This window comes from Epinephelus fuscoguttatus, linkage group LG10, assembly GCF_011397635.1.
Source record: "Epinephelus fuscoguttatus linkage group LG10, E.fuscoguttatus.final_Chr_v1".
Classification (NCBI taxonomy): domain Eukaryota; kingdom Metazoa; phylum Chordata; class Actinopteri; order Perciformes; family Serranidae; genus Epinephelus; species Epinephelus fuscoguttatus.
Window position 1 is genome coordinate 17077452 of NC_064761.1, and position 27622 is coordinate 17105073.

Sequence of the window (27622 nt, forward strand, 5' to 3'; positions counted from 1 at the left end):
TGGCCCTATCCAGAGCCAGTGTTTGGTTTGTCCGTTCTGGGCTACTGTGTATGGCGGTGCAACATGGCAGACTCTGTACACAAGGACCTGCTCCCTATGTAGACATAAACAGCTCATTCTAAGGTAACAAAAACACTACAATTTCTATTTTCAGGCGATTATACACAAAAGAAAACACACATATTATATTCCATTTCTGCCAATGTAACTGCTTAAATGGACCTTTGAGTTTCCCTAACAAACACAATGAGGATGGAAGACTAAATCATGCCAACATGTGGTGACACAGCAGGGATAGCATTCAATGAGAAAAGTTGATCTACAAGAGAATAAATATTGCCTGTAAGCCTTACTGCATTATATTCCATAATATCTTATATCTTTAATTGGCACCTTTATTTTTTGTTTTCCTTTCCCTTTTCATAAAAATTCACCAGAATGCAGGAAATGAAGTAATTAAGGCTCAGAATTTCTGAGGGAAGTACCCCTTAACACCCCCCTCTCAGTATCTCAAAGTACTGAAAGCAATCAGATAATCAAGTGCAAACAGGCAGCACAGCCCCTCTGTATTTTAATTGTGCACACAGGGATGACGAAGCTCGAGCAGTAATCTCAAACTGGAACTCGCCTTGCTATAATGCACGTGATTAGCATAAAGCTGTACTTAAAGGTCAACTAATTCACAGGCCTCTGTAATGCAGATTATGACATTAAAGTATGTAGCACTACGGACGTCAGACACGCATAATGATTAGAAGACCTCACCTTTGGTACGGTCAAGCACTTCAGTGAGGGTCTCCGCTAAAGTGCCCTCAAGCAACACGACCTTCATCCAGCTCCGGGGCCACTGACATGTTTCTGACCTTGTGCTCAGGATGTGCACCATAAACAATAATTAAATAAAATGGCTATGGCAAGATGATAATTACAGATAAATGGCCCCCTCTTGTGGTAATTATGTAGTAATGCAGTAGTTCATCAGACCCTGACATATTGCTCTTATCACCCACTAAAACAGAGATCTGATGATGATCATAGATTCTTTTCCTTGAATAAAAGATAAACTAAAATAGTGATTCTAAAGAGACTTTGATGTGGAGATGAGATCGATGAGAAGACAGGATTATCTCTGAAATCAATCTCACACTATTAGTGGTGAAAGGAGAGATAAACCTTCCCCGCTGCCACACACTTGATAAAAACAGGGATACAATGCAGAATTTACCCAATATACACCTGCTGTTCTTCAAATCTGTGCATGGGACTTAGTTAGAAGGGTTCTTTAATCATTACAAGTACACAAGATGTAAAAGACAAGAAAAATAAACGATCCATCCGGTCACTTATGTTGTTGTCTCCATGTTTCAATTAAGCATCTCTGAGATTTTCTTAATCACGCCAAGGCACTACTCATTCAAAACCACTTGAAAGAAAAGCTGCGACAAAATTTCCAGCAGTATCGGCCTTTTAATAACAACAATAAAAACAGTCCAGAAACAGTTGTGGTTTTAGCCAAAGCAAGCATGTACAGTAGTAGGCCAGTAGAAGTACAATAAAATCTGTAAATACATATAAGTGAATATAACAACAAAATCTAGGTTGGACAGAAGATTTATTCAAAATAGCTGAGGTCCACTTGTTTCTCTGTAACTACGACTTCCTGCACCTTTGTTAATGCGTCCATGTGAAGCAGGAGGGCCCCGGCACTATAAAGTCAATGAGGAAAAAGAGCTTGGCCAAAGTCAAAAAACAAAACAAAAAAACAAAACAAAACAAAAAAAATCGGTGGTCCTCACATCAGCAGCTAGCTGTACAGCCGAACATGAAATTCACTCACCAGCATGAGAAACTGTTTCCAACTCAAATCAATGGATTCAGATGTAAAGTCAAACGATGGCTTTCAGCTGAAAAGGCAGGAAAATGCTTGTGCAAAACCTATCGTAAGAATGTGATCACAGCAAAACAAACAAACAAAAGAAATGTGGTTGAAAAACTGGAATTTTAGTAGGAAATTATTTGGAGTAATGTGTCAATAACCTGATACTTTAAACCAAAAAACGAACAAGAAAATTATATCCCTGTTTCAAGCCACAGCCAACATGTGCCATCAGCCTGTACGGTGCTGAGTCTCCACTCTGCGAGGCAGCCAGGAAGAATACATGATCAGTACATTCAGTTGATATTCTAGACTCTTCATTGAATAGGCCTCTAACCGTGCAAATATCTGTAGTCCAGGAGAAGGAAACCAACTCAAACCTTCAAGTTTTAAGTGAACAGTTGGTCCACTGAATCGAAACATCCTAACTTTAATAAACATGTTAGAAAACAAGCATATAACTGTAAGCATGAAACTGCTGCAAAAGTCCAGCATGAAATGCATAAAGTGATGCTAAAACATCTTAAAATGTCATTCTGGGTAAAATGGCCATCTGGGAGGTAAGGCCACACCATTTGGGATGGAAGGTCCGTCCCATTGGTCCAGGCTGGTCCAACGCCTGTGTCCTCAGTCCAAGTCAGAGCTCCCTTGTGTCCTTGACGGACCATTTGGTTGAAATCCACTGGGAAACGTAAATGTAGAATGCAAAAACAACCTGATGGGTACGGGTCCAGCATTTCTGTAGGTCAGTAGGGGGCCACGTCAGTAGTTCTTCGCAAGTAAAAATCTGCTTAGCTACAGACTGTTACTGAACTCCAAAAGTAACCAAAAGTCCAGTAACCAAAAGTGAGCAGCCACTGTGTTGTTTGGGCTTCCTGGAATACCAATGGCCAGGTTGTGTTAGCTTATGTACCGGGCTGTCAGTGACACAGGCCACCTGACAGGCTTGGACAGACTGTCTCATGTAACCAGGCGAGCAGTCAGTGAGTGAAAGGAACCATTATACAGTCATTCAGTCGTTGAGGCGACAGTCGCACAGCTCCTTGTGGATTCTCTTGCGGATGCGAGGCATGTCCTCTTGACTGAACAGCAGGGGCTGCTTCACAGAGAGACAGCGGCAGTACTGACAGACCAAGACAGAAAGAAAAGACAGTGAGGAAAATGATTCACAACTGCAGCTAGGTTGCCATATAAAACACGGACATTGACAGAAGCTTCTCTCCAGCGTCTTTCGCTACCTTGGAGACTGAGTAATGATCACATTTGTGTAGAATCCTGGGGCAGGAAAGACACGCTGGAGACACAGCTGTACTTTATTTCTTTTTCTGAGACATATAAAGCAAAGAGAGGGGGCAGACAGGGACAGGAGACGAGGAAAAGGAATAAAGGAAAGGGTGATGAACAAAGGACAGCGGTGTAGAGGGGAAAGAAAAATGTCTCACCTCGAGGACAAAAACTCCACAGTCGCTGTCATTTTTCTGCTGAGGAATACCCTGAGGAGTCAACAAGTCACAGTCACACAGGGGACAAAAGCTGTCATAGTTACAGCTTCTGGACTGAGATGTCTCTTTATGTATGTATTAACCGTACATTCATACAACTAAATTATATGTTGGACTTTGCAATGAAATAGTGATTATGAAAGAGTTTCTAGGAAAAAGAATAACAGCAGTAACCTGATTACTATTATGAGTTTATATGGTAACCAGACGTAACTCCTGAGTCCAGCAGCGGCAATAAGGACAACAAGTTCACTCATTTGTATTAATAAACAGTGATTTCCGTGTCCTGCAGCTATGTTACAATTATTTGGGCACCTTTAACAGATATTTTAGTTCTTGTATTTACATTATAGGTGAGCTCAGCATGAGCATAAAGTCAGGGTTCAGGGTTACCTTGATGATGGTGATCTTCCAGCCTTTCAGGAAAGCTGTCTGTTGCTTCTCTCTGGCTTCAGACTGAAGGTACTTCATAATGTTCTGACAGGGGACAGCGGACACAGGACAGCGTTATACTACAGAGGAAATAGTGCCAAGGACTAGCATTATCCCAGCAGCACAAATTTCCACATTTCTACTGTGAGACATGATGAATACATTTATCCAACAGTTTCAGCACATTTTAATTTTAATTGAGTGTTGGAATAGTTATAAGGAAGAGAAAGTGGAGGGTAAGGACGGCTGAAGGAGACACTCCTCAGTCTGTTAAGCAGATGGTGAGAATATGAGCTAAATTTAAACATGACATGTCTGGTTTGGTGTCAGACTGTCCACCATATCTTTAACTACATGCCAGCCTACCTACACTGATGGACTGCATGATGGTTTCTGCTTGTTAGGGGGTCAGACTGTAAGAGATGGTATCCATTCTGATTGATAGTTTCATCCTTTCCTTTCACAAAAACTTTCCCATAATAAATACTGATGAAATTTCAGTTTGTACAGCTGTCAGATATGCTACATATAAGCAAGTATGCAGACAATTAATGATTATCAAACCAAGGTTATTATGGAAAACAAAACTAAATTTGTAATAAGAACATTTGTGTTAAGTGAAATAGAAATAAAAACTAGACTTTAGGGAAAAACATAAACTTTCTGAATTAATATTGGGTACTTACAAAACTAAATAAAACAAAAATTAAAACAAAACAAAACAAAATAGAATTAAATTAAATACAGAAAATGCATAGACTGTATGAGATGTTTTTAGCATAGTAGTATTAGTATTAGGACTAAAGTCAAAGCTGTTTTGCAACATTTGTGTTCAAGTAATTTTGACGAAACACAACAAGCTGGCCAGAGATTTGTCTTTCAAGCATTAATCCACAAATTAATGTTTTAAAGTATCAATTATCAAATCTAAACAATTAAAGTTTGTTCTGCTTCATTACAACGATGTGATGAAAAATCTGAATTTCTAGAAAAAATTGCTGCAACTTCTGACTATCTGCTATTACTGACATCAAATTGTGAAAACTTTTTATCTCATCTCATGTAGCCTCTCTCCAGGAATAAATGGTTCAATAATGTCTCAGAGCAGAGAGCTGGACTGCTTGTTTGTTGTGTAGAGATTCGAAATCACCAAAAAAAAATCTGAAACAATGAGGTACGACCCCAAAGACATCAACATGCACGGAGGCACTCACATCTGTGGTGTGTCTGAAGACGATGCCTTGGCTGTCGTAGTAACTGATGGTTTTGGTTGCCATGGTGACCGTGATGAGAGACCAGTGGATTTCTAAATGTATGGGAAATAGCAGCAGCCACTTGGAGAACACGTCAACCTGAAATAATCCCACAAATGAACACAGACACAAATTAGATATCTGGGATACTAAACGTTGTAGGTGTCTATTACGGTCAGATTATCAGACAATACCTGGTTTATATGTGACCTACAGGACAAACAGGTTTTTCAGCATTTCTCTTTGACACCAGATAACTTTCCGACCTCATTTACTGGCAGGGCTGAACAGCAAGGTGGTTGAAAACGGTGATTTCAAAAATGACTGATCATATTTCATAGCATACTTTTACTTTATGTTGTTCGCTAACTAAATGTGGACTGTGGTTGCCAACAGTGGCAACCAGACTACTGTAAAAAAAGGGCTGACATTGAAATCTAGTTTCCTGCAGCACCTGAGAAACAGCTGCTGTCAAGCCTCGAGTCAGAGAGACAAATTAAAAACCAGAAATAAAACAGTGACATTAAACTTCAGCTATTAGCAATGCTGTCAAAACAACTGAGAAATGCTAAAACTCCAAACCGTGTCATCTTTCTACTTACTTTCTTAGTCCATCTCTTTACGCCTTCGTAACCCTTGGCAACCAGCTGCTTGTGGAAAAAGCTGTTGAAGAAATGAACCTGAGAGAGAAATAAAAACAATGCATTACACAGTCAAAATTTAATTTGTTATTTAGTAAATAAAACATGTCTAAGAATCTAACTATTATGTCAAGAGTCTCAAAACAATGTAATACAATTTCTTAACTCCTACAGTGACCCTTTTTATATTTAATAAATCCTATTATATAGCCTCTTTTCTTATGTTAAGCATACAATCACCATCATATACCTTGTGTTGTGTTGCCTCCATGATGAGCTCTCCATACATGTTGATAATCTAAACAGACAGTAGAACAAAGTTTCAGTATTAGAGTATTCAAACAACTTCGACTTTTTGCTCTTCTGGCTGCTCAACCCTTTGTCCTTTTTTACCTGGTCATTAAGCCAGTTCTGTTCCTCCAGCGTACCCAGGTCCTCCAGGCTCAGAGTGTGTTTGTTATACGTCACCATGAAGCCCGCGACAGGAGCAGAGGCCAGTGCCGCCCTGTACCGAGTCATCTCCCCTTTGATGTCCAGTCCCCTAAAATAACAAGAGGAGAAATGCAGTAGAAATTTTAGACAAACCTCTGAAGTGTTTATTGTACTGGCAAGGACATTATAAAGAACACGACTCAGATAAGAGATGCCACAAGGTCAGAGATAAAAAATAACAATCCAAACTAGAACTGCAAGCAGTTATGAACGGGGGCCAAGCCCCCCCCCCGTGCGACTCGGTCCCCGCGTCCTGCGGAGCCCATGGAAGTTGTCCCCGAAGGATGACGGGCTAGGGGCAAGCGCATGTTTATGAATGTGTCATTTAAAATGTGGAAGTTACAGGCAAAACTGCCTTTGCATCCATTATAGCGCCACCTATAGACCGATTTGCAACGAATTTGGCACAAAGCCTCTGGATGACCTTGGGAATGAGTGACTTAAGTTTGATGTTGAAAGCATCTACTTTGAGTGAAATATGAAACAATGTGTGTTTTTTAGCTAGCAAAAAAGATTATTTGGTTGTAACAAGCGCATTTTTTGGAGTGCCAAAATTCTTTTGATAACTTTTCATCTGACACATCTGGAGATTCTATGTGCAAAGTTTCAGGCAGGTGGCACTTAAAATGTAGGAGGAGTTCGAAAAAGTAGGTTTTGGACATGTGGCGAATTAGCAAAGAGAATGTGCAGCAGAAGTGGGCGGGGCCTGTGTCAGAAAACCCAGCTCCATCCAGGGAACACATGGATATAATGTTTGTGAAAGTGTCATTTAAAATGTGTAAGTTGCAGGCAAAAACGCGTTTGCATCCATTATAGCGCCACCTAGTGGAGTACATGTGCAATTTTTGGTACGGAAGATCTGTGTCCTATTGTATATGAACCCTTAAAATTTCAAAGCCCTCAGCATAATAGTTTGGCTGAAATTAATGTTTGTTGTTTATCTTGTAATAAGCCACGCCCACATTGACCAGTCATGACCATCTTCAAGGTATGACCTCAGAATTGGCCCTACATCATACCAACCGAATTTCGTAGAAATCGGTGCAGCCGTTCAAGAGATATAAACTTACCACATTTATAGCGCCCCCTAGTTGCCAAAATTCGCCAAATTCGGCTCATACCCTCACAGTCTTATGCCAACCAATGATCTCAAATTTGGTGTTAATAGCATTTAGTTTGACCGAGATATCCAACAGTTTGCATTTTTATAGCTAGCTATAGAAGTTTGTTTGTTAATAATTTGCGCATTTTTTGACCGAATAAAATTCTATTGATAACTTTAGATCAGGTTCAGTAGAAGAGTGTATATGTCAAGTTTCACGCAGATTGGACAAAATCCCAAGGAGAAGTTCGAAAAAGTAGGTTTTCCAGTTTTCGCGATTTTGCAAAAAACTTCCTAGACGCAAGTGGGCGTGGCCTATGGCAAAGTGATTCAGCTGTATTCAGGGAAGCTGGGGATACAAGATTTTTGAATGTGCGACATACGGTGTGGGAGCTATAGGCCAAAACCCATTGGCCTAGGTTATAGCGCCCCCTGCAGGCAGATATACACAGGTTTTTGCGTCTGAGGTACGTGCAGGGGTCTGGACCACCCCTCCAAATTGCACCACCCTCCCTTGCACGGTTTAGCCTGCAGCACCACTTTTACCTACGGAAGAATAGGAGTTTTTAATGGAAAATAAACAGCTAGAGTGTGAAGTTTATTCAGGCGCCCCTGCTTCCACACAGATTCTTCTGGTCGCTGTTTTAACATTAGAATGATCTGACGACTGCCCTTTGACATAACATGACGTACTTACTGTAAATAACACACAATGTCATGTGATCATAACAGTAAATAATTCCTAGCACACTGTAAATGATGCATTATTGGCTAACTGTCCATGTTTCAGTGACCATATTCTGATCAGCTGAAAGCATCTGATGCTGTTTGCATGAACTGTTTCCCCTGTATGACTGGATTAATGTGTGGTTGAGGCTTAGTGCAGAAACATACAGATAAAACCTCAAGCATTCATGCAGACCGTGTGTGTGCATGTGTGTGTGTCGAGACTTACTTGGTGCTGAGGTCAGAGTTGCCGTTCTTCTTCAGGTATTCCAGGACATCAGTCTCACTGAGAGGAATGAAACTGCCATACTTCATGTAGAAACTCTCCAAAAACTCTGAAAGAGAGGACGTCATTGTCACTGAATCTTATGATCTGTTAGCTAAATATTATAGACAAGTTCTTGTTTGGAGGATAAGCAGTTTGGTTTTCTCTGGCATTAAAAGCCAAACTCATAATACTGATTCTGAGTCCATTGCTGCTCATGTGTTCAGGCCTGTGAGCTAAATAATTGCTTGTTTGTGTCAAAGCTGCAGGCCTGTTTATTACTTGTAAACATTAGTGATGCCTTTAAGATGTTGCTCCTGGACAGAAACACAAACATTTATTTTAAGAGAACAGAAAAATTCTATCCCTATTTCTGACTGATGAATATCTTATGTGAGCCAGGGTTGAGCTTAAATCAGGTCTGTCCTGAGAGTGAAAATATTTCTTGGACTTCTGGACACCAGCTAAGAAACTGTCTCGACAAAAAATTATCATGGAAGAGGCCACATTTTATGAATGTCATATGATAGAAAAAGTGCTACCCTCGGCACTTTCTTCTTTCAGTTTGTGCGTATAAAGATAAATGATTTACCATGCCTCACATATTAACTGAGAACACATCTTACCGTGGATCATTTCTGTAAGCTGCTCCAGGCTTTCTGAGTCCTGCTTTTCCCCATCCATCTCTTGTCCGTTTGTTTTTTCAGACTGTTCTTTGCCCCTCGCTTCTTCCATCCCCTCCCAGGTTCCAGGCTGACAGTACAGCCTGTGGTCTCTTAATGCCCAGCTGTGCTGCACACTGTTCACTGTGATGGGGCCCTGGAATGGAGGAGCAACCAAATGAGATGTTTCCACCTCCATAAGTGTGGAGCTGTGGTCGGCATTTGTTGGTGCGGTTACATTTCCGTTGGAGAGAGTTACTGGCACAGACACTGAGTCGGTTCGGTCAGGAGTTTTGTCCACCTGCATCTCAGAGTCCAGATCGTGGGGAGATCCTGACCTCGAAGGAGGACCTGACAGCCCCCTGATAGAAATTAGTCCATTTTTCATTTCACTCATAATTATGTCACCATCCTTCGCCTCATCTGCAGGTTCGCTGTCACTCAGGTTTACAGTGTCTCCATTTCCAAATGTTGATTTAACTGAGCTGGGGTCAGTCCACTCTCCATGGTCCATCTTTGCATCTTTGTTTTGCCCCTGCTTCTGCACAAACACTAATGGAGCTGGCGCATCGATTTTAGAACTGATGACAACACCACCTAAACCTCCCCTCTTTATTCCACCCTCTATTTTAAATTTTGATGCAGGCGTAGCTCCTATAATTCCCCTCCCTGCACTACCTCCTCTCCCTCTTAATAGTAGTGCTCCCCTGCCTGCCATTCCGGACAATATCATCTCTACATTCCTGCAATCACCACTGCCTTTCCCCCCTGTCCCTTCCAACATGTCCTCCTTTTTCTGCACATCCTTTCTCTCTGGAGCAACATAGTTCCTTATTGGTCCATCCTGCAGGGAGTCTCTGACAGAGGGAGCAACAGACGTTTGTGACAGAGTATCAGCCACCACTACAGTCTTTTGCACCTTTTCATGTCTGTCATCTTCATCCTCTGCTTCCTCTACCTTCTCCTTGGTCAAATCAAAGCACCTGACACGTGTCAGCTGGCCATCCACTTTCCTTTTTGGGGTGTCCCCGAGGTCCCTAATGGCCCCCCTCCCTCTCCCCCTTCCCCTCCCTCTCCCCCTTCCTCTGCCTGAGGTTCTGACATCATGTCCTGTACTGTTGGGACCACAGCAGTCACAAGCTTTGGGTGTCCTCTTCCTACCTGAAGTACGGCCATTGACAGGGCCCTGAACAGCGGCAGGTGTGTGTGTAGAGGGCCAGGCTGATGCTTGGGTTGAGTTAGGAGTAAGTGCTTTTCCTGTGGTTACAAGGGTGGGCTCAGGATCAGCAGGAGTCGGAGTAGAGGGCTGGGTCAAGTCTGAGTTGGAAGTAACGTCTTTGGTGAGGAGTTTGGCAGGGTTCTGGGTTAGGTCCTGATCTGTATTATCTCCAGGGGGAGGCACTAGAGGTGGGGCTGCTTGCAGAGGAGGTGCTGTAGCAGTAACAGTTAGATGAGGGGATGCTGATGGTGTTGTTGTCATTGGGGATGCAGAGCCGCTGTGAACCATGACGTCCTCCTTTGGCTCTTCAACCCCATCCCCAACACCCCCTCTCCACACTCCTGTACCCTCCTTCCCCGTTTGGTCCTGAATTTTACGTGTTGTGTTTTAATTTTCTCTTCCTTGGTCTTTACTCTGATGCTTCCTTTCAGGTATTCTTCTGTGAGGTTCTGTTGCTGTGCAGAGAAGAAGTCGTTCTCAAGCCTTTCCCACCATAGAGGTAAGTGACTAGACAGCAGACTAGAACATGACACTTCTTGAGTTTTCCTCAGTGATGGGTAGACCCTGTATGAAATAGTAACACCACCATGATCTCCTAAATCTGGCAAGAAAAGACGGAAACAGAGAGAGGACAAGAGCCAGTGAAAGAAATGTTAGCAAACTCTTCTCAATATACACTGATCAGCCACAACATTGAAACTGGTTATAGGTGAAGTTACATTTATCATCTTGTTACAATGCAATGGATTCATATGGACGCCACCCACCGAAACACTACTGCAGACCAAGTACACCGCCCCGTGGCAACAGCACTCCCCGATGGCAGTGGTCCCCCAGCAGAACATTGCTCCACACCACATCACAAAAACTGCTCAGGAATTGCCCGAGGAATGTGACAAAGAGCTAAAAGCGTTGACCTAGCCTCAAAATCTCCCAGATCCCATCCACAGTGGGGCCTCCTTAGATCAGACTAGGATCTGACCTGTCTAGGCATGGACACAGGACCTCTGGGGTGTTATGTGGTGTCTGGCCCTAGGGGCATTGGGAGTGGATCCATTGTGACATGTCAGTTGTGGGGTGGGGTACCCGCACCTCCCATGGACACTCGATGGGGATCTGGGGAATTTAGAGGATGTCTTGAGCTCTTTGTGACATTCCTCGGGCCATTCCTGAACACATTTCGCAGCGTGGCATGATGTATTGTCCTGCTGGGGAGTGCCATTGCCATGAGAGAGAAGGGTACCTGGTCTGCAACGGTGTATAGGTGGGGGGAGCATGTCAAGTGGCACCCACATGAATGCCAGGGCCAAAGGTTTCCCAGTAGAACATCAATGCAACTGCAGTGATGTTATTTTCAGTTAACAGGTGGATAGCTGTTCAGAAACAGTACGTGATTAACTTGTTTTGGCATGCAACTTACTCATTTTGCATTAAGATATGCCGACCAAACAATATTAACTACTTAAGTGACATTTTAAGACACTCTTCTGTTTAAAGTAACGTTACTGACACTTTCCACGGAGGTGTTATTTTGGTTAGAAGCTAAAGTCATAGTTAGCTAACGTTAGCAGCATAGCAGCGACATTTACCTACTCTACAGCTGCAAATATTCAGTGTCCGCAGATACATCGGTCACTGGCAGCTCTGCTAGCCATCAGCACCACTGCCAGTGTCTACTAGAATTCACAGAAACAAGTAAGATATGAAGTGAAATAAAAGCTACATTAGCTCAGGTAATGTAACACCGGGCACCGGACATGCTCACACATTTAATAATATAACCTGCCATTAGATAATCTAAGTAAGTCAAATATGACATTGCTCAAAGTTTTGTATAAGTTAGTCATTCCCTGGAAGTAGCTAAGTTAGCTAGCTGCAGCCAAAACAGGGGAAAGCACAAAGCAGCGACTACACACATTTCCTCCATTTTCAGTAGGAAGTTGGAGGCGTCTATAAACAAAAAATGAGCTGCGAGTCAGTATTTGAAGTGATGTGGAGTATGAAGCTAAAGCATGACGAAAAGCGACAAAAACACCTTTATACACTACCTTGTCTATGAAATAACAAACAGAGTTTCTTCTCACCACGATTTGAAGAAACAACAACTGAAGCTATCGTCGCTCGTTGATGATGTCACAGCGTCGGGCTCAGCTTCGGCTGCGTCCGTATGTTCTACGTGAGGAATCATTGAAATGTAGACAAGGTTGTAACTTATCACACAAAACAAGATACTGCATCTTTTCTTCTTCAAAAAAGAATTTATGTTCTATTATTTGCTAACATGCAAGCAAGTGCGTTTCAGACATATTGTAAGTGAATGGGTTTTCTGGAAAGGTAATGCCCTCATGCCCCACTAGAGGGCGCGTGAGGCTTAACTTCAGCATACCACAGAAGTCAATGAAAGTGTCGTCACTCTGATATTGTAGGGTCCTACTCTGCATCTGCGTACTGTTTTGGGCCATATTTCAAATATAACAGTACATTGTACAGACAGATATGTATATTTAATTTCAAAACACTGAAAATGATCATTTTAATATCATGTGTGAAATAACAGTTTCAGACATAACAAAAACAACAAAAACTAATGTAGACAACACTAAAGTGTATGAGGGAGATTCAAACCTAGACATGATACACCTTATTTGTTTTTATTAGGTATTATTTAAGAGGTCTTTATAGCCTTTTCATTAGTTGTTATCGTGGAAACACAATCAAAGAGATAATGTAGTTCAACACAAAGACGAATATTTGGTGTATTCTTAATGACTTGCCTTTTGTGATATTTCCCAAGAAGGCTTAATCTTAATATCATTGTTAGTAGATTATGAGCCTGTATTACAATTTAGAAAAATGTCTTCTAATATTGGTGTCAATCTAGTGAAACTCATGAATCAAAGGAGAAATTTCAACTCAGAATTCGTGAAAGTACACAGATATAATAAATGACATTTTGGAGATGTAGCTTCTTTAAATTTCTGTACTGTATTACAGGGTTAGTATCTATGTAAAATCTTTGTTTGTAAAGTCTTAAAATCTTTGTTTTATTTTTATTTGGATGAGAATTTTTTAAGGGTCTGAGCAAACTTTCTATGCTAAAATTTCCAGAAGTTATTTTCCTTAAAATGTTGATTTTTGAAAGTAACATAAGTAATCTATGGTCAATATATGGTGATTATTACACATACAATCAGATGTGTCTTTCCCACCAATTAAGAGTATGGGAATTTCTCCGGACAAAGGGCTATATTACAATGCACTTTTGATGAGAAACAGCTTTGGTGATATACTTTTTATAACACTGTTAAATTCTATCCGAGAAATATTGATACCTTTATTCTGACAAAGTCTTCATATCTGAAGAAGGTACCACATCTAAGACAGAGATTAAATCCATATAGATCCATTGTTTTATGTATCTGGACTTCAACTATCAGTCTATTCATAAAATAGGCACTGATGTTTCTAAAATTTGGATTTTGGAAGAGACAACATTAAGATGTACAGCAGTAATTGTTGTTGTTGCCATAGCAAAGGGAGAAAATGGTGGATAAAAAGATGGAAAGCAAATCAAGCAAGCACTGGCAATTCTCATCTTTATGCTATCCCATTTATCTTAATTTCTACCCACCCGCTCACTGACACGGCACACACTGTATCTTGATCATCTTTAATTACAAAAAACTATGATAGGAAAACAATAAATAAAACTAATGGTCAAAAAAGTAAAGGAATTATGGTAAGTACAAAATTATCAACAGTATAATATAGTGGAGGTTACATAGAGAGAATATTAACATGATTATCACTGGATGCCTGACACCAGTAGTTCCCAACCTTTTCAAAGTAACGCAATGACTTTTATAAAACAAAGAAATCAACCACAGGAATAGTTATGTTAACTAAAAATGTCACATATTATTGTTTAGTGAAGTGGGTGTACCATAATGCAAAATAATGCTGCATGAGGCCCAAAATGTATCAAACAAATTCTGACAGATTTGAGTAAAAAAAAATTACCTTCTTTAAAACATATGAACAAAATATTAAAACATATTTTAGCTTAATTCAAGGCTTCAGCACATCAGACCTACCGGCTTCAAAGACAACGCAGCAGATTATGCATCGAAGTAAACACAGTCAGTCTGTTGCTATACATTTCTATTTGTACATAAGGTCAGTGCTATATCATTCTCTACTTGCATGATAAAAACAATAGGCATAATAAGCCTCTTTACAAGTTTCGTTCGGCTCCAGTGATTAGTGATTAGAAATGACCTAAGTAGTCCCATCTAAACACCAAACATGTACAGAAGCAGCCGTGCAAGGAGTCTCACTTTTCACATACAAGTCTTGCAATGCTGCGTCGCTGTGGCACTAATGCCGAGAGGAACCATTTTGATACGAAAATATAAAAAAATATGATTCAAGGATACACATTTTACTGCAAAGACTAACTGTATAAGTACGTAGTGTTTTTTAATTTGGCACCATGTACAGGTACAGTTTTTTCTCTCACGATTTATACAAAACAATATCGACGAAGGCCGTAACCTTTGGATCAGCTGACAGACTGATTGATTAGATGAATGATTAATGATTGTTTTCCTTTAGAGAGGGCTAACAACCTTCCTGATATTTGAAAAGTGACTGAACTTAGGGGGTTGGGAGGGTCAGAGTAGGAAATACCATTCATATGAAATAATGATCTACAATACACAGAGGAACTTTGTTTATTTTACAGCATGTTTTCTGCACTTGACCATGTTGCACTGTGGAAGACAGTGGAAGAGTGGATGTTGGTAAAGATGACCGTTGTTGCAGCAGATGGTGACAACTGTAGGATTTGGGCCTGGAAGAGATGAATGGTAGGATTAAGTCGACAAACGATGACAAGTAGCCTTTCACAGAAACACAGTGACAGACAATGTACACTGTTTTATTATGTAAATGGATAAAAAGGCGACTATTAGTTTTTAACAGAGCTACACATGACAGCAGTGTGTTAGTGAGAAGGCACCATTACCCATCAAAGTGTGGTGTTGATAGCTGGAGTATGTATGGTCTTGGAGACAGCTGCACCATTGCTGCCCCCTGCTGTCAGCACCTGGAGCTGCAGCTGGTAAACACTGTCAGCCTGAAGACCGGGGACTGACACTGACCGCTGAGACTGTGGAAGGTGAAGCAGGATAAGTTCACAGACACACACATACACTATACTTGCTTGACAAAAACAAAAATATAGAATATCACCAGACTAATCCCTTGTTGTAAAATATGTAAATGATGTGTCATGAAGTGCTATCAGCTTTTATGAATTAACTTTTAATGATAAGCTTCTGTTTTAATTATTTGACTGCTGACACTGCCTCGTTAAAGTGTAAATTAAAGGGAAGGAAAAAGGGAACTTGATATAAAAAGAACTGAGTCACCATCCCCACTGAAAACACACACACACACACACACACACACAAAGCCCTCTCAAATCTCGGAGGCATTTTTCTCCACAAACACCCTCACTCTTGACCTCTCTTTGTGTCTCACCGGCGCGATTGTCTGCGTCTGGGAGATAAGTATGTCTTCCTGCCCCTCTGTTGCCGTGGTAACCCCTGATTGCAGCGTCCAGGTGAACTGGAACCCCTCCACAGCAGCTGGGTCCAGTGCATGCTGGGACATCCTCCAGCGAATCGTTGTGAGTAGGGTGCCGTTGACTTGTTGAAAGTCTGCGGTCAGTCGTTCTGGACGCAGTACCACCTTTCTGCCTGACAGGAGGCGCTCTGACACAAACAAAACACACAAAACATTTTCTACACTTGTGACAAAACACTTACTTAAGTCTTCAACAATTGACCAAAGTTTGATTGGAGTCTGATCATATTGGCAGTTATCTGAAGTTTATTTAACTTGCTAACTGTGTGCATATGTTTGGTTAGATTACTGGAGTCTTCAGTGTATGTGCAAGTGTCCTAGTGTTTGTAGTATCTTTTTGGGGTTAATGTTCCCAAAAGAAAACAAGAAAACAACCCACTTTCCAGAGCATCTTTTATGTAGGCATTTCACAGGATTAATAAGAATAAATGGAATACTACATTTACACCTGCGTGCGTGTGTGTGTGTGTGTGTGTGTGTGTGTGTGTGTAGGTGTGTCTTTCGTTACTCTTACCCTCAGTGTTGCAGGGCAAAGCTTTGCCTCCTCTGACCCTGATGGCAGAGCAAGCCGGAGTCGTAACCCAGGCAACAGCCTCTGACCCCAGGTCAGCCTTCATCGCCACAGCGACCTGGTACTTACAGGCAAACAGCAGACCTGTGATGGTGTGATGGGTGCCCTGGAGAAAGAGAATTAAGTCAAATTATGGATAAAAAGAATGTTTAAACTGTGCACAGCTGGTCGTTAAAAACTGACATATTATCAGGTTCCTTAAAATACACATATTACCTCTATTTTTGTTTGGGAACCTGTCTCATATAAGCAGTGTGTTAGCTCCATGTTAAAATAAACAGCACAGTTTTGAAGTGGTGCTTGGCAGCTTTGCAGGCTGGCAGCTTCAAATGATGAGGAATGGAATAACTGTTTAAAAAAAGGCTGAACTTCAATGAAGAGAAATCATGCTCTATGACCTCAGAAAATTGCGCACAGCACTTTGATATTTATCAGCCCACTGAGTCTGTGATCATTTTAGATGAGAGGTTAACACCGGGTCACCAGCGGGTGAAGATCTAATGTTGGTGGTGTGTCCAGTTTCCTTCAGATGAAGTGCTTTGGGCAGATATCACGGGCGCTGTATTCATTCAATACCAGTTTATCTTTTAAAATTAAAATTACTGAGATGATTCTGCAAATCACTTTCCCCTAGATCACTCCCTTACTTTATTTCATTATTTCATATTTAAATACAGGATGTTTTAGCCAATGGTTTGACAGAGTTATGGTAAAAGTGATGTCAGGCAGAGACGGAGCAAGATGATGGCAGAGAGACAAAAAGTTGCACACTGACAGAAGATGGGAGAATTCCACACTGATCTGAGTAATGGTGATGAAATCTGATTTCTGATACACACAAAAAGACAGACCGACAATGCCCACATAGAAACAGGACACCAATACACAACTTCACAAACACAGGGTAGTTATACCTGCACAGTTGCTGTTCTCTCTGTGCCTGTAACATTGGTACTGCAGGTATGTGGGTGCCACCGCAAAATGTAGGGACCAGGGTGTCTCTGCCTGCCTATTAAACAAAAGAGAGACAGACACTACACAAGTGAGCATGTGTTTGTGTTTATCTTGTGTTTGTTCTCATGAATTAGATTGATGCCATGATGCACACTGATAAATTTTCTTCTCTTTTCTATATTTCTGTTTTATTGATGATCAGAGAGGTTTGTCTGAGTTCTCTCTCTCTGAAGGTCACTATTTTAATGGAAATGCTAATGGATCTCAAGCATCAGTATATACAGTATATTGACATTTAGTACGATGGTCATTGAAAAAAATTATGGATTCATTTTTAGTAACCAGACAGTATAAGTGGATACACGTTTGATTGCAGTTCTGAATGCAACGATAATCCAACAATTATACCCAGCTAAACAACTTGGAGTGAGGGTTATTTGTGTGTAGTAGGATAAGTAGCTTCCTAGTGACAACCATGCAATTTACTGAGATATGTGTTGATATTTTTGTGAATCTAGATGACCAAACTGTTACAGGAGTAAAGAGAGGACTTTCAAGATAACGTTAGCCACACTGAAATTGTTTTGCATCGTTTTTTTGTTTTCCACAGTCTTTTCTTTTTTACTATTGAGTTGTTCAGTGTTTCAAAATCATCTCACCATGATGAGGCCACTTCCAGAACACCTTGACCTGCAGCTGGTCGTTATGGTAATGAGGAGCGGCGACCTCCAGGCGCAGGTTGCCAGGGACAACGGGGTTAAGGGGGGATTCAGGCTGAGGCAGAGAGGAGGAGAGGGGGAGGTCAGGGGAGGAAGGAGAGGAGGATGAGAGGGAAGGAGAGGAGGGAAGAAATGATGAGGAAGAGGAGGAGGGGAGCTCATTGGAGAAGTCTTCGCCTTTGGTGGAGGAGAGGAGAAATAATAAGTGTTACAATCTCAAACGTTGGCTGATTTGATGGCATGTCTCTCCAGTGAAAACAAACAGGGCAGTAAAAAGGTAAAAATACTCTGACAATCAGCCTCATAAATAACGAGCAGTTCTCGCATATTTTCACAATAAAATGACCTTTTACGAGGTGAGAAAAACAAACTTTGGTTGCAGGAGTGATATTCACATGTGTGAAATAAAGATGCAGTTTCTTAACCACTCTGCAGTAAGCATTATTTATATAGAAGCTGTGCTGAATATCCATAACTGGCAACATCCCAAAAACACATCATATGAACGACAGGATGTATGAAGCCTGTTATACAGCATATGGAATTTATATTTTGTGCCAGGAATATCATAAACCGGCAATGAGAATGCAGCTGGTAGCTAGCTTTCCCGTTAATTTCTTTCACTCAGAAACACTAATTGGCTTTATCTGGCCTAACTGACCCTCATTAGCATTGAGGGAAACCAGGCCAATACACAGACTCTGTCAAATATTAATACAGCTAAATTATAAATGGCAATATGTTCCATATGAAATTGTTAGTATATGGTTTGATAATTGAGCTGCAGCTGGCTACAATCCTCTGCTGGGCTGACCGAAAGGTCACCTATAAATACCTCTGTTGCCTGGACGACCATTAACGTTACCACTTTCCACTGTATGTGAATGTTTAAACAGTGCAGCTGTAGGGAGACTAAATATGCTGACAGGAGGCAAATGCAGCTCTGCACAAACAGCTAAAATCATTAACTCAATAATGTATGGCCCTGTTAACAAACGGGTGCTGTGGACTCTAGTGGCATGACAAGTTCACGAAATGTTCAAACTTGAGTCTCTATTTGGGGTATTGTTGCTAAGGGAGTCCTTAGGTGGCTTTATTGTTGAATCACAGCAACACAAACAGTAAAGCTACAGTTTAAACTACTTGGGCAAGAAACCTCCGTCTACTGGGCAACTCTTAGCTTTATTTATAGCCTTGTACTGTTTATTCTTCCAAGACAGAACTGTAAAAAATCCTACTGGAGTTTTGGTGCCTTCCTAAAAGTTATACATTTCTAAGTGACTTCATACCTGGCTCTAATTATTTATTCAAAGACAGGATGCTCATCCAAACTGCTGAGAGAGGCAGTAGTAAAAACACTGGGTTCAGAGTGTGTAATATCAAGCTGCAAATTCTTCATCAAAAGTAATTCATCCTTTAAGATAAACTATGCAGGATATTTTCTGAATGAAAAAATCCCTCTCAATTATCACTTATGACCCACTAGAAGTGTGTGGTGTTGTATTTTTCTGCAGAGATTCTGCCCTCTGCTTGTATTTCTTATTTTCTTCTTATTTTTTCTGTTAGGATACAGTGGTAAACATATACACTAAGGAATATGCTTTGTTTGTTTACCTCCATGAGTTACTGTGGTGAAGACAATTTGGGCTCTGGGACTTTTCAGCCTCTTCTGACCCCAGTAGGCAACCGTCTGGACAGACAGGAAGTAGGAAGTAGCAGGCAGCAGACCCTGCAGCCACAGCTCACACTGCGCCTATTACACCATTAAAGAAAGGAACATGGAAACAGAAGAGTTTTTTAGCCTTTGGGAATGCTGCTGACTCTTGGCTACTTTCACTTGAAAGATAAATATCTCAGATGAACTTGCATCTTTAAATTCAAACACCAACTCAGGATTGCCACCATACTCAGCACAGTTACTGCTACCATCTTCATCAGCCTTACTGTCATCATAATCTTCACTCTGAGTGCTGCATGTGCCCCGCTTTGTGACTGACAGTCCAGACATGTTCTACATTAGCCTGCTGTTTGACTGACAGTTCATTAACAGGCTCTTAGTCAATCAAGTCTGTCTGTCTGCATGGATCTGAGCTAGTCACAACAAAGAGATGCTTGGATGATAACAAGTGTGTGTGTGTGCGTGTGTGTGTGTGTGTGGCTCTGTATGTGCATACACTTAAGACAAAATGAGACAAAAGCAAGTTAAAAGCAGTTTCTTGGTGACCTGCAGACAAAATGGGGTTGAAGTATTTCCATTACACTCGAGATAGACAAAACATATGGCCTGTACAGCTGTAGGTGTGTGTGTGTGTGTGTGTGTGTGTGTGTGTGTGTCTGTGTGTGTATATTTGTGAAACAGACTGAGCGAGGAAAGCCTGGATTTCTATTTTGGTGCATAATGTCAGTGAACATTATATGTAAGAGGCTGATGTATATTTAAAAAGCACTGAATCAGCAGAGGTTTTCCATGTTTGAATACTTCCTCCAATTTCCCCTTTTTACTTTAGGTTTAATGCTAAATCCCTCCAGTCCTGCATAAATTCCTGACTGACAGGATTTATGTTTTATCCACAGCTAGGGAATGTATCATCATGCGCTAATGGAGAGCAATAAAATATAAATGCTTTCCGTGATATGAAAACTACTTTACACCATTCCATAGAAACACCACAGACATGTTGTTCTCGACCCGGCCTACCTGTTATGATGCTGCTGTCTCTGTGTGTGTCTAGATGCAGCTGCAAATAGGAAACACTAGTTAGGGGGCCTCATTTAAATTCCAGGCCTCCCAGCCAAGCAGAACAGAGGACCAGACTAGAGATAAATGGCTCCACCAGGCTCAGTCTGGGATCGCCATCACTACTTAGGATAGCTAGGTCCATATGAGTGCACTTGCATTAAAAAACATCCAAACTCTGATGTTTATGTTTTTAATTATTTTGTCTCTTCTCTTAAAGTGAGCACTCACGTTAGAGATGAACATTAAAGTGGGTCTGAAGCTGAAGGATCCTGTGCAAAGAGTTCTCTTCACTAATGAAGGAAAAAAGGGAATGTTCAGTCAGTATACAGGCAATCATAAGTGGTGCATCAAAGCTGTAATATCTATGTTGTCTACTGTGATTATGGGTACTTTGGCGCTGCTGACTGGCCTCAGTTGCATCGTGAACACGTTACATCATCATCACACCTATAATCATAATAGTAAAATCCACCCTTTTGACTGTTATTGCTGCATTAAATATAATTTCAAAAGAAAGACTGTTGTATTTCTTAAGAAGTTAGAAGTTAATCTTTGAACTGAGAAAGGTGACAGTAATGATTCACTTCATTACTCTGTAAAGTAACTTTACATCCCAGCATTCTCTTTGTAAAACACTTATTATGAGGATTTATATGTTGTGCTGAAAGCTACAGTAATGAATGAATGTCATATAATGCACTTTACTTCTATGCTTTACTTCTATTCTAATGCCCCTCGTGCTGTAATGACTGGCATGTTGTAGGTACATTCCCAGATGCTTTGACGTGAGTTAAACCTGTTATCCAAATGCAGGACAGCCACTTCACCTTATTGTCAGTCAATCTACATCACCAAGTTGTCATGTTATTTCACCGCTGTGAAGCCAGACTTGCATGTTGTCGTAGCACTCTAACAAAGTTATGTCCCGTGAAGATAATGGTACGTCTGTCTGAGGACAATATTGCATTTTCAGATCCACAGGCACATATGCACAAGATGTCTGCAGACGTAAAGGGAAAAGTGTGCCAAGTAAATTGAAACCATGTCTTAAAGTAGAGCACATGTCAAAATTATTTCCTTACATATGTGAGCATGCAACATCTTTAAAACACATGTATACGACCTAAATTATCTTTAAAAAGTTAAATAAACCTTGGTGGCTTATAAGTTTCAAGTTTGCAAATTCAACAATTATGCACCTAATTTCTGCTGATAATATACATCAACGTGCTTAATTGAGATGACTGACTAGTTCTACTATGTCACCATCTAATTCCCACTTGTAGGCTTTTTTTCACTGAATGCAGGTGGCCCAGCAGGATATTCTTTAATGCTAGGCAATCATGTAATGTCTAATATTAAAGAGTTTTAAACTTGAGTAACATCTGTTCCTGTGGTGCACATCGTTTCCCGATTACCTGTGCAGTGCTGCACCTCAAACACACAACATACAAGCAGCCATAATCATATTGAATGAGTTATTCCAAGTTGCACCACCACTTGCATACAGAAGCTGTTTACAGAACCTGCTCTCTTTTCACTCTGCAGAGGCCTGTAAAATCACTGCACTAATCACAACCAGGATACAACAAGGAATGCGTATGCACGTGTGTGTGTGTGTGTGTGTGTGTGTGTGTGTATGTGTGTGTTTGGGGGGTAGTGGGAGCAAGGGTTTACAGACCCAGTAAAATCTCTCAGGTGCATGTGTGTATGTGTGCATGAAATGTCTGTTTCAAAAGTGGTGACATTTTGCCCGGTACTCACTTCCAAGGGCTGTTTCAGGGTTAAAACTTGGATTCAGGGTTAAAGAAATAGTCCAACTTTTTGCTTAACATTATTCACTTGTCAAAAATTAGACAAGAAGATCTCTTTTCTTGGCCCAAAGTCTTATTGTCACCATGAAGTTGCCAGGGTCCCAGTGGAGACAAAGTCACTACTCCTGGCCAAGAAATAGTCCAGCACATAACCCACCATAAAACGATGACTTAACTTTTTTTTTTTTTTTGCAGATTTAAAAATGACATATAACTAAAAAAATCTTTAGAGGTGCTGGTAGACAGATTTTTTAACCTGAGGATGAAGCCAGGCACATTTCCACCTGATTTGAGTCTTTAAGACAAACTAGCTGTCTGCTGGCTGAGGCGAAAAAGCTTATTTCCCAGAATGTTGGACAGTTCCTTTAAGGTTAAATGGCTGGGGTAAGCAAATTTGTGGGTCCCTAGAAGTATAGAGGAATAAATACTTGTATATGCGTGTAAGCCTTTTGAAAATATACAAAGTCTGTATTAAAATTCCGTTTTGAATGGGATATTATGTACTATATAATCAATTATAATGTTGGGCGTGGATTGCACAGTAAAGCGAAAATAATAGTTTATCACTGTATTCTTTAATTTAGTACAATTAAATAAAAAAATGTTTCCTTACCCCGTGAGTCACTCTGCTGTTGCTCTCCTTTTTGCCCTGCTCTGTTGTGCGTGAGTGTGCAGGACGTGTGTGCATGTTATTGTGCATTGTATGTGTGTGTGTGTGCAGCGTGTGTTTGTGTGCTGTGTGTGCATGTCGAGACATCCAGGTGACTCTGTAGTTGTGGATAGGCAGGTCTCCCTCTCTGGGGGGCTCCCAGCTTAATAAGATTGCCACTGTGAGCCCACTTCTCCTCGACCTGAGGAGAGACAGCAGCAAGTCAAACAACATCGCAGCGTGGATGTAAACTAATTTGTGGTAATAAAACAGAAAGAAAAGTACTTCCTTATGAGATGAGAAGTCTAGACGTAAATGTTTTTGAGCAAGTTGCACTGAGTGGCAGTATAACAGATGGAATACTTGTTTGTTAACTGCTTTTGATGTTGGGTTTCCTATCTGTCATTTATTTATGTATGTGCAGTCAGACATGTTGAAAAGAAGCTACAATTTAAGTCCCCATCTCTGTTATTAAATGTTTTATTGGAATATTGCTACTGATCCAAGACAGTCTGAACTTCATATGACCTTGTTTAGCAGTCCAGCACCCAAACAGAAAAGACAATTTATGATTGGAAGATAGATGAACTGTAATTTGCATGCAGCCACGCCATCAGACAGCCACTGACCATCCCCTTGACCACATTTTATGACTGATTGCCCACAACTGCAGCCTGCAGTCCTGAAAGGAAACATAGCAACTAACCCATCAAGGAAAACAGTAAAGATGACAATCTACCTGATCATATCTTATCGATTGAGATAATACCTCTCTGTGAGCTGAGTCCCCGGTTGTGAACCCGTCCAGTCTAGAGTCTGGTTGATCACTCTGACATTCACTGGAGGTTCTGGAGGTGAGGGGTCTGCAGAGAGAGATGGTCAAAGAGAAATACTGTCAAGAGAGAAATGGCAGAAATGATCATTGAAATAATAGGTGAAGGTGCTTTTCTCAGCCCTGGGTAGTACCTGTACCTCAGAGGAAAACGCTGGGGCAAGAACAGTCTGAAAATCACTCACTGCTTCTTGTTAATAAAAGAAAGTGACTCTAATTCAGAGCTCCTTTTATGTAGTTTTTGGCAGGTAGACAGAGGGCATTGGTCAAAGAGACTGTAGTGAGTAAATCAACTACAACTACACCCTGGACACATCTCCTCCGACTGTTTCTAATGGCCCATTGTTGGTCATCTACTGCCCCAATGGCAAGGAGGCATTAGATGTATAGGGAGACTTAGTGTAGACTAATTGAGGTTCAGACTGTGATTCCCACTAAGCAGAGGCTGTTTACCAGCTTGACTGAGTTGTCTTATAACTTGATGTTGCAGTGGAGCAAAATAAAGAAGCCATCTTGGGGGGGAAAGGCTAATTTCCTCTTGGTCTCATTCAAGTCTACAAAGCCAATTAGATTAACAGCATCAAAGGTGAGCGATACTGGAGAAGCCTGAAGCCTCTCTTTTCAGTAGCTGCCACAACACAGACCAAAGGCGACCACCACTAGTCACTGTTTGCGTCCAAGATTAAATCCTGAGGTTGCTGCTCTTTCAACACTGGCTCTGTGTCTCATTAGAAACTCAAACCCCAATCCTGTATTTGATTAAAACTACAAAATATATCGGAGTAGAACTACATCCCCCATGGCAGGCCTCCCACAGGCCCCGGGCTGTGTTTGGCTGACCCAGATGAAGAGATCAAAGTTAGGGCAGCTTATAAGGCCTGCAAGACCTGGCCTGTGTGTGTGCATGTGTGTGTGGTTTTTCTTTGGAATGAGCAGGGTGTCTCTCAGTGCCAGCAGTAATTTCTAGATCAGGACCAAAACACATCGAGGCCTTTTCACCGTGTGTCTCTTTCTCAATCAGCGGATTTAAGTCCATTGTTTCACAAGATGAAGACATCAAGATGAGTTCTCTGATCCAGACATTCCCTCGTAATTACCGCTGGCGGGTACTTCACAACTCTTATATCTGAATGAACAGGAAAGGGGATTTTCAGATTCAGATTCTCTCTCTGGTTTGCATCAGGTCATAGTGGAGGAACTCCAACCATCCTGACATCTGCCAGCTTCCTGAATTGTGACCTCTGACCTCCAGCCCCTGACTAATCAGACTAATGAAGTGGAAACACAAGACTCTGACTCCTTCGGATGTTTAAGTGTGTATCTTTAACCTCTAACCCTGGCCCTCAAAATACATACGCATTAGAGGGCGTGCGCGCACACACACACACACACACACACACACACACACACACACACACACACACACACCCTTCTCATAAAGTAATGATTCAATATTTTGGGATATAACCTTACTTGTTTTCTTACACAAAGTTATGTGAGAAGATCAAGACTACTCTCATTTCTAACTTGTACGTAAGCTAAAGCTAGCAAACCGAACATGTGTTTTGGTGTTTATATATATTTTGTATATTTACAGGGATGAATCTAAAGCTATAAGACAGGCATTTCATATACTGTTCACTTGGTTTATGTCAAAAGGATTTAAAATGTACATCAACCTATGGATGTTGAATGTTCTGATAGTTGAGTAAATCTTTAGTGTTTCTTTTTTTTAAAGAGTCTTTGGCTTTTTTTTTACTTTAATCGATTGTACAGATAGAATGGAATCATGCTGCATTCACATGCTCCTGATGGTCCCATTTTTCAAGTTGGAAAGCTGTGCTTCTGACTTTGGTGTGTTCATGAGCTTTAAGTGGTGATGTGGAATGAACACGGATGCTACAAGGATGATGTGCTTTGTATTATAAAGTGATTTTCTCCCAGACTTGTTGCAGCACCAGTACAACCAGTAAAACTACTAAAATACTGCTTTACCTGACTAATGCTGGTAACTTTTCTAACTAATCTAGGCCACTTTATATGGATAGCAACTATCTGTTACAACCTAATATCATATTAAAAATTACATGTGAGCAAAAAATTGACATACAATATGTGAAACAATAAAAAGTTTATTACCATCAGCCAAATATTTACTTTAATACGTCATGTTTCTGCATATGTGACATCAACTCAGCAACTGGGGTACCAATTTCTTTGCCTTCTTTTCTTTCTTTTGAGTTGTTTTCAACGACTTGAGAGGGTGTTCATGTGAAAGTCATTTTTTCTGATTATTCCAACACCAGATGAATGCAGGGTCAAACCCCCTAATGCTACTAAAGGCTGATGTAAGCTCTACCATGTGAGCTACTGAGGCACCCCGGGTGGGTGGGTTTTTGTGTGTGATCATGAACACACCACCAACATAACTGTGGACTATCATGCAATTACGGGCTGCAAGCACTCTGATACTTAATGATTGTTGATATGTCTTGAGAAAGGTCTATGTGACAATGCAGAGGAGATAAGTGCGTGTGGTAATTGACTTTTTTTTCTTTGGAATTGAGGCTAAAGTTAGCAACCAAATCTCAATAAGGCGTAGTGTTGAGAGCGTACATGTCACCATAGTAATATTACTGCCATGAGTGATCTTCACAGGGAAATAAATTCCTCTGAGTATCATGGCTTATCTTGTCATTGTGCCGTCCACTTACGTTGATAAATCCAATTCATGTTTGTTTCAAGAATGTACAGTTGAGTTGTAAGCACTGTCCCTGGGTTGAAATTGCTTTCTGATTCCTTTCATGTTCTCTTTATGTTGTGGTTTGTTAAACATGACACTACTTCCAAATGGACACATACATTACATCCTTAATCCTTGATCTGTACAATTTAAAAAAAATAAAATAAAAAACCCACACACGTTGGCTTACTTACAGCCCAGAGAAGTATAATTCCAGCTTTATATATGATGTATATTATATATAATATATATAATGGACTGACATGAGAATCCTCTCATCTAACTCTGAGCAAGAAAGCAATAAGAGTATTTCCCAAATGTCATATTAACTATTCCTTTGCTACACTGATGGGCCACAAGGAGCTGCCAGAGAAGTTTCAGTGTACCATGGCACAGGTTGTATATTCTCTAAACTTTATTACAAGAGGAATTCTACTCTTTGGTGTTTTGTTGAGGGCGGTGGAAAATGCTATCTCAGACACCTCTTCATAATCCCTCATAAGTGCTCAACTGATAAAGAACCTTTTTCCAAAGCTTGATCCAATCTGAAGTCATTATTCACATACAAACACGCTCTAGCCAATCCTGGCAGGGGATTCATATCACTAGCCAATTCTGGCGCAACACCAATATGACCTAAGTCTGCTAAGCATTAGAGCTAGGACCTCCTACAGTGTGTGTGTGTGTGTGTGTGTGTGTGTGTGTGTATGTGTGTGTGTGTGTGTGTGTGTGAGAGAGAGACAGACTGTCTTACTCTAACTTTCACTCTGTCTCACTGACC

The 27622-nt window shown here is 40.8% G+C and overlaps 2 protein-coding genes across 3 annotated transcripts in view; both read right to left on the reverse strand.

Moving 5' to 3' along the window:
- Window positions 1-1447: 1447 nt before the first annotated feature.
- Window positions 1448-12314, reverse strand: LOC125896255 (uncharacterized). 2 transcript variants are annotated; one of them, XM_049588670.1, is made up of 10 exons: window positions 12219-12314; window positions 8916-10771; window positions 8254-8359; window positions 6098-6245; window positions 5955-6002; window positions 5666-5743; window positions 5025-5162; window positions 3772-3855; window positions 3319-3369; window positions 1448-2999 (listed from the first exon to the last, which is right to left on the reverse strand). In XM_049588670.1, exons 2-10 carry the CDS (start codon window positions 10456-10458, stop codon window positions 2889-2891), a joined length of 2307 nt encoding a protein of 768 aa, XP_049444627.1. In that variant the 5' UTR covers window positions 10459-10771; window positions 12219-12314; the 3' UTR covers window positions 1448-2888. The 2 variants fall into 2 exon arrangements, with proteins under 2 accessions (XP_049444627.1, XP_049444628.1); XM_049588671.1 differs by having other exon boundaries at window positions 12255-12304.
- A 1483-nt stretch (window positions 12315-13797) lies between these two features.
- Window positions 13798-27622, reverse strand: part of anos1b (anosmin 1b) — a 51299-nt gene continuing 37474 nt past the window's right edge. The window contains exons 7-15 of the mRNA XM_049588648.1: window positions 24036-24129; window positions 23231-23468; window positions 19678-19816; window positions 18004-18240; window positions 17305-17399; window positions 16334-16496; window positions 15715-15947; window positions 15197-15340; window positions 13798-15022 (exon numbers count right to left, since the gene is read on the reverse strand). Of these exons, the coding sequence (XP_049444605.1) occupies window positions 15200-15340; window positions 15715-15947; window positions 16334-16496; window positions 17305-17399; window positions 18004-18240; window positions 19678-19816; window positions 23231-23468; window positions 24036-24129 (1340 nt within the window). The 3' untranslated portion in view covers window positions 13798-15022; window positions 15197-15199. The remainder of the gene's footprint in view (window positions 15023-15196; window positions 15341-15714; window positions 15948-16333; window positions 16497-17304; window positions 17400-18003; window positions 18241-19677; window positions 19817-23230; window positions 23469-24035; window positions 24130-27622) is intronic.

What these genes read in the sequence shown, in the direction of transcription:
- LOC125896255 (XM_049588670.1), bottom strand. Translation starts at nt 10,458, where the DNA reads ATGGTTCACAGCGGCTCTGCATCCCCAATGACAACAACACCATCAGCA. An exon ending in AGAACTGGCTTAATGACCAG is followed by an intron (nt 6,003 to 6,097) that starts GTAAAAAAGGAC and finishes CTGTCTGTTTAG; the next exon opens with ATTATCAACATGTATGGAGA. An exon ending in GGAAGATCACCATCATCAAG is followed by an intron (nt 3,370 to 3,771) that starts GTAACCCTGAAC and finishes TTGACTCCTCAG; the next exon opens with GGTATTCCTCAGCAGAAAAA.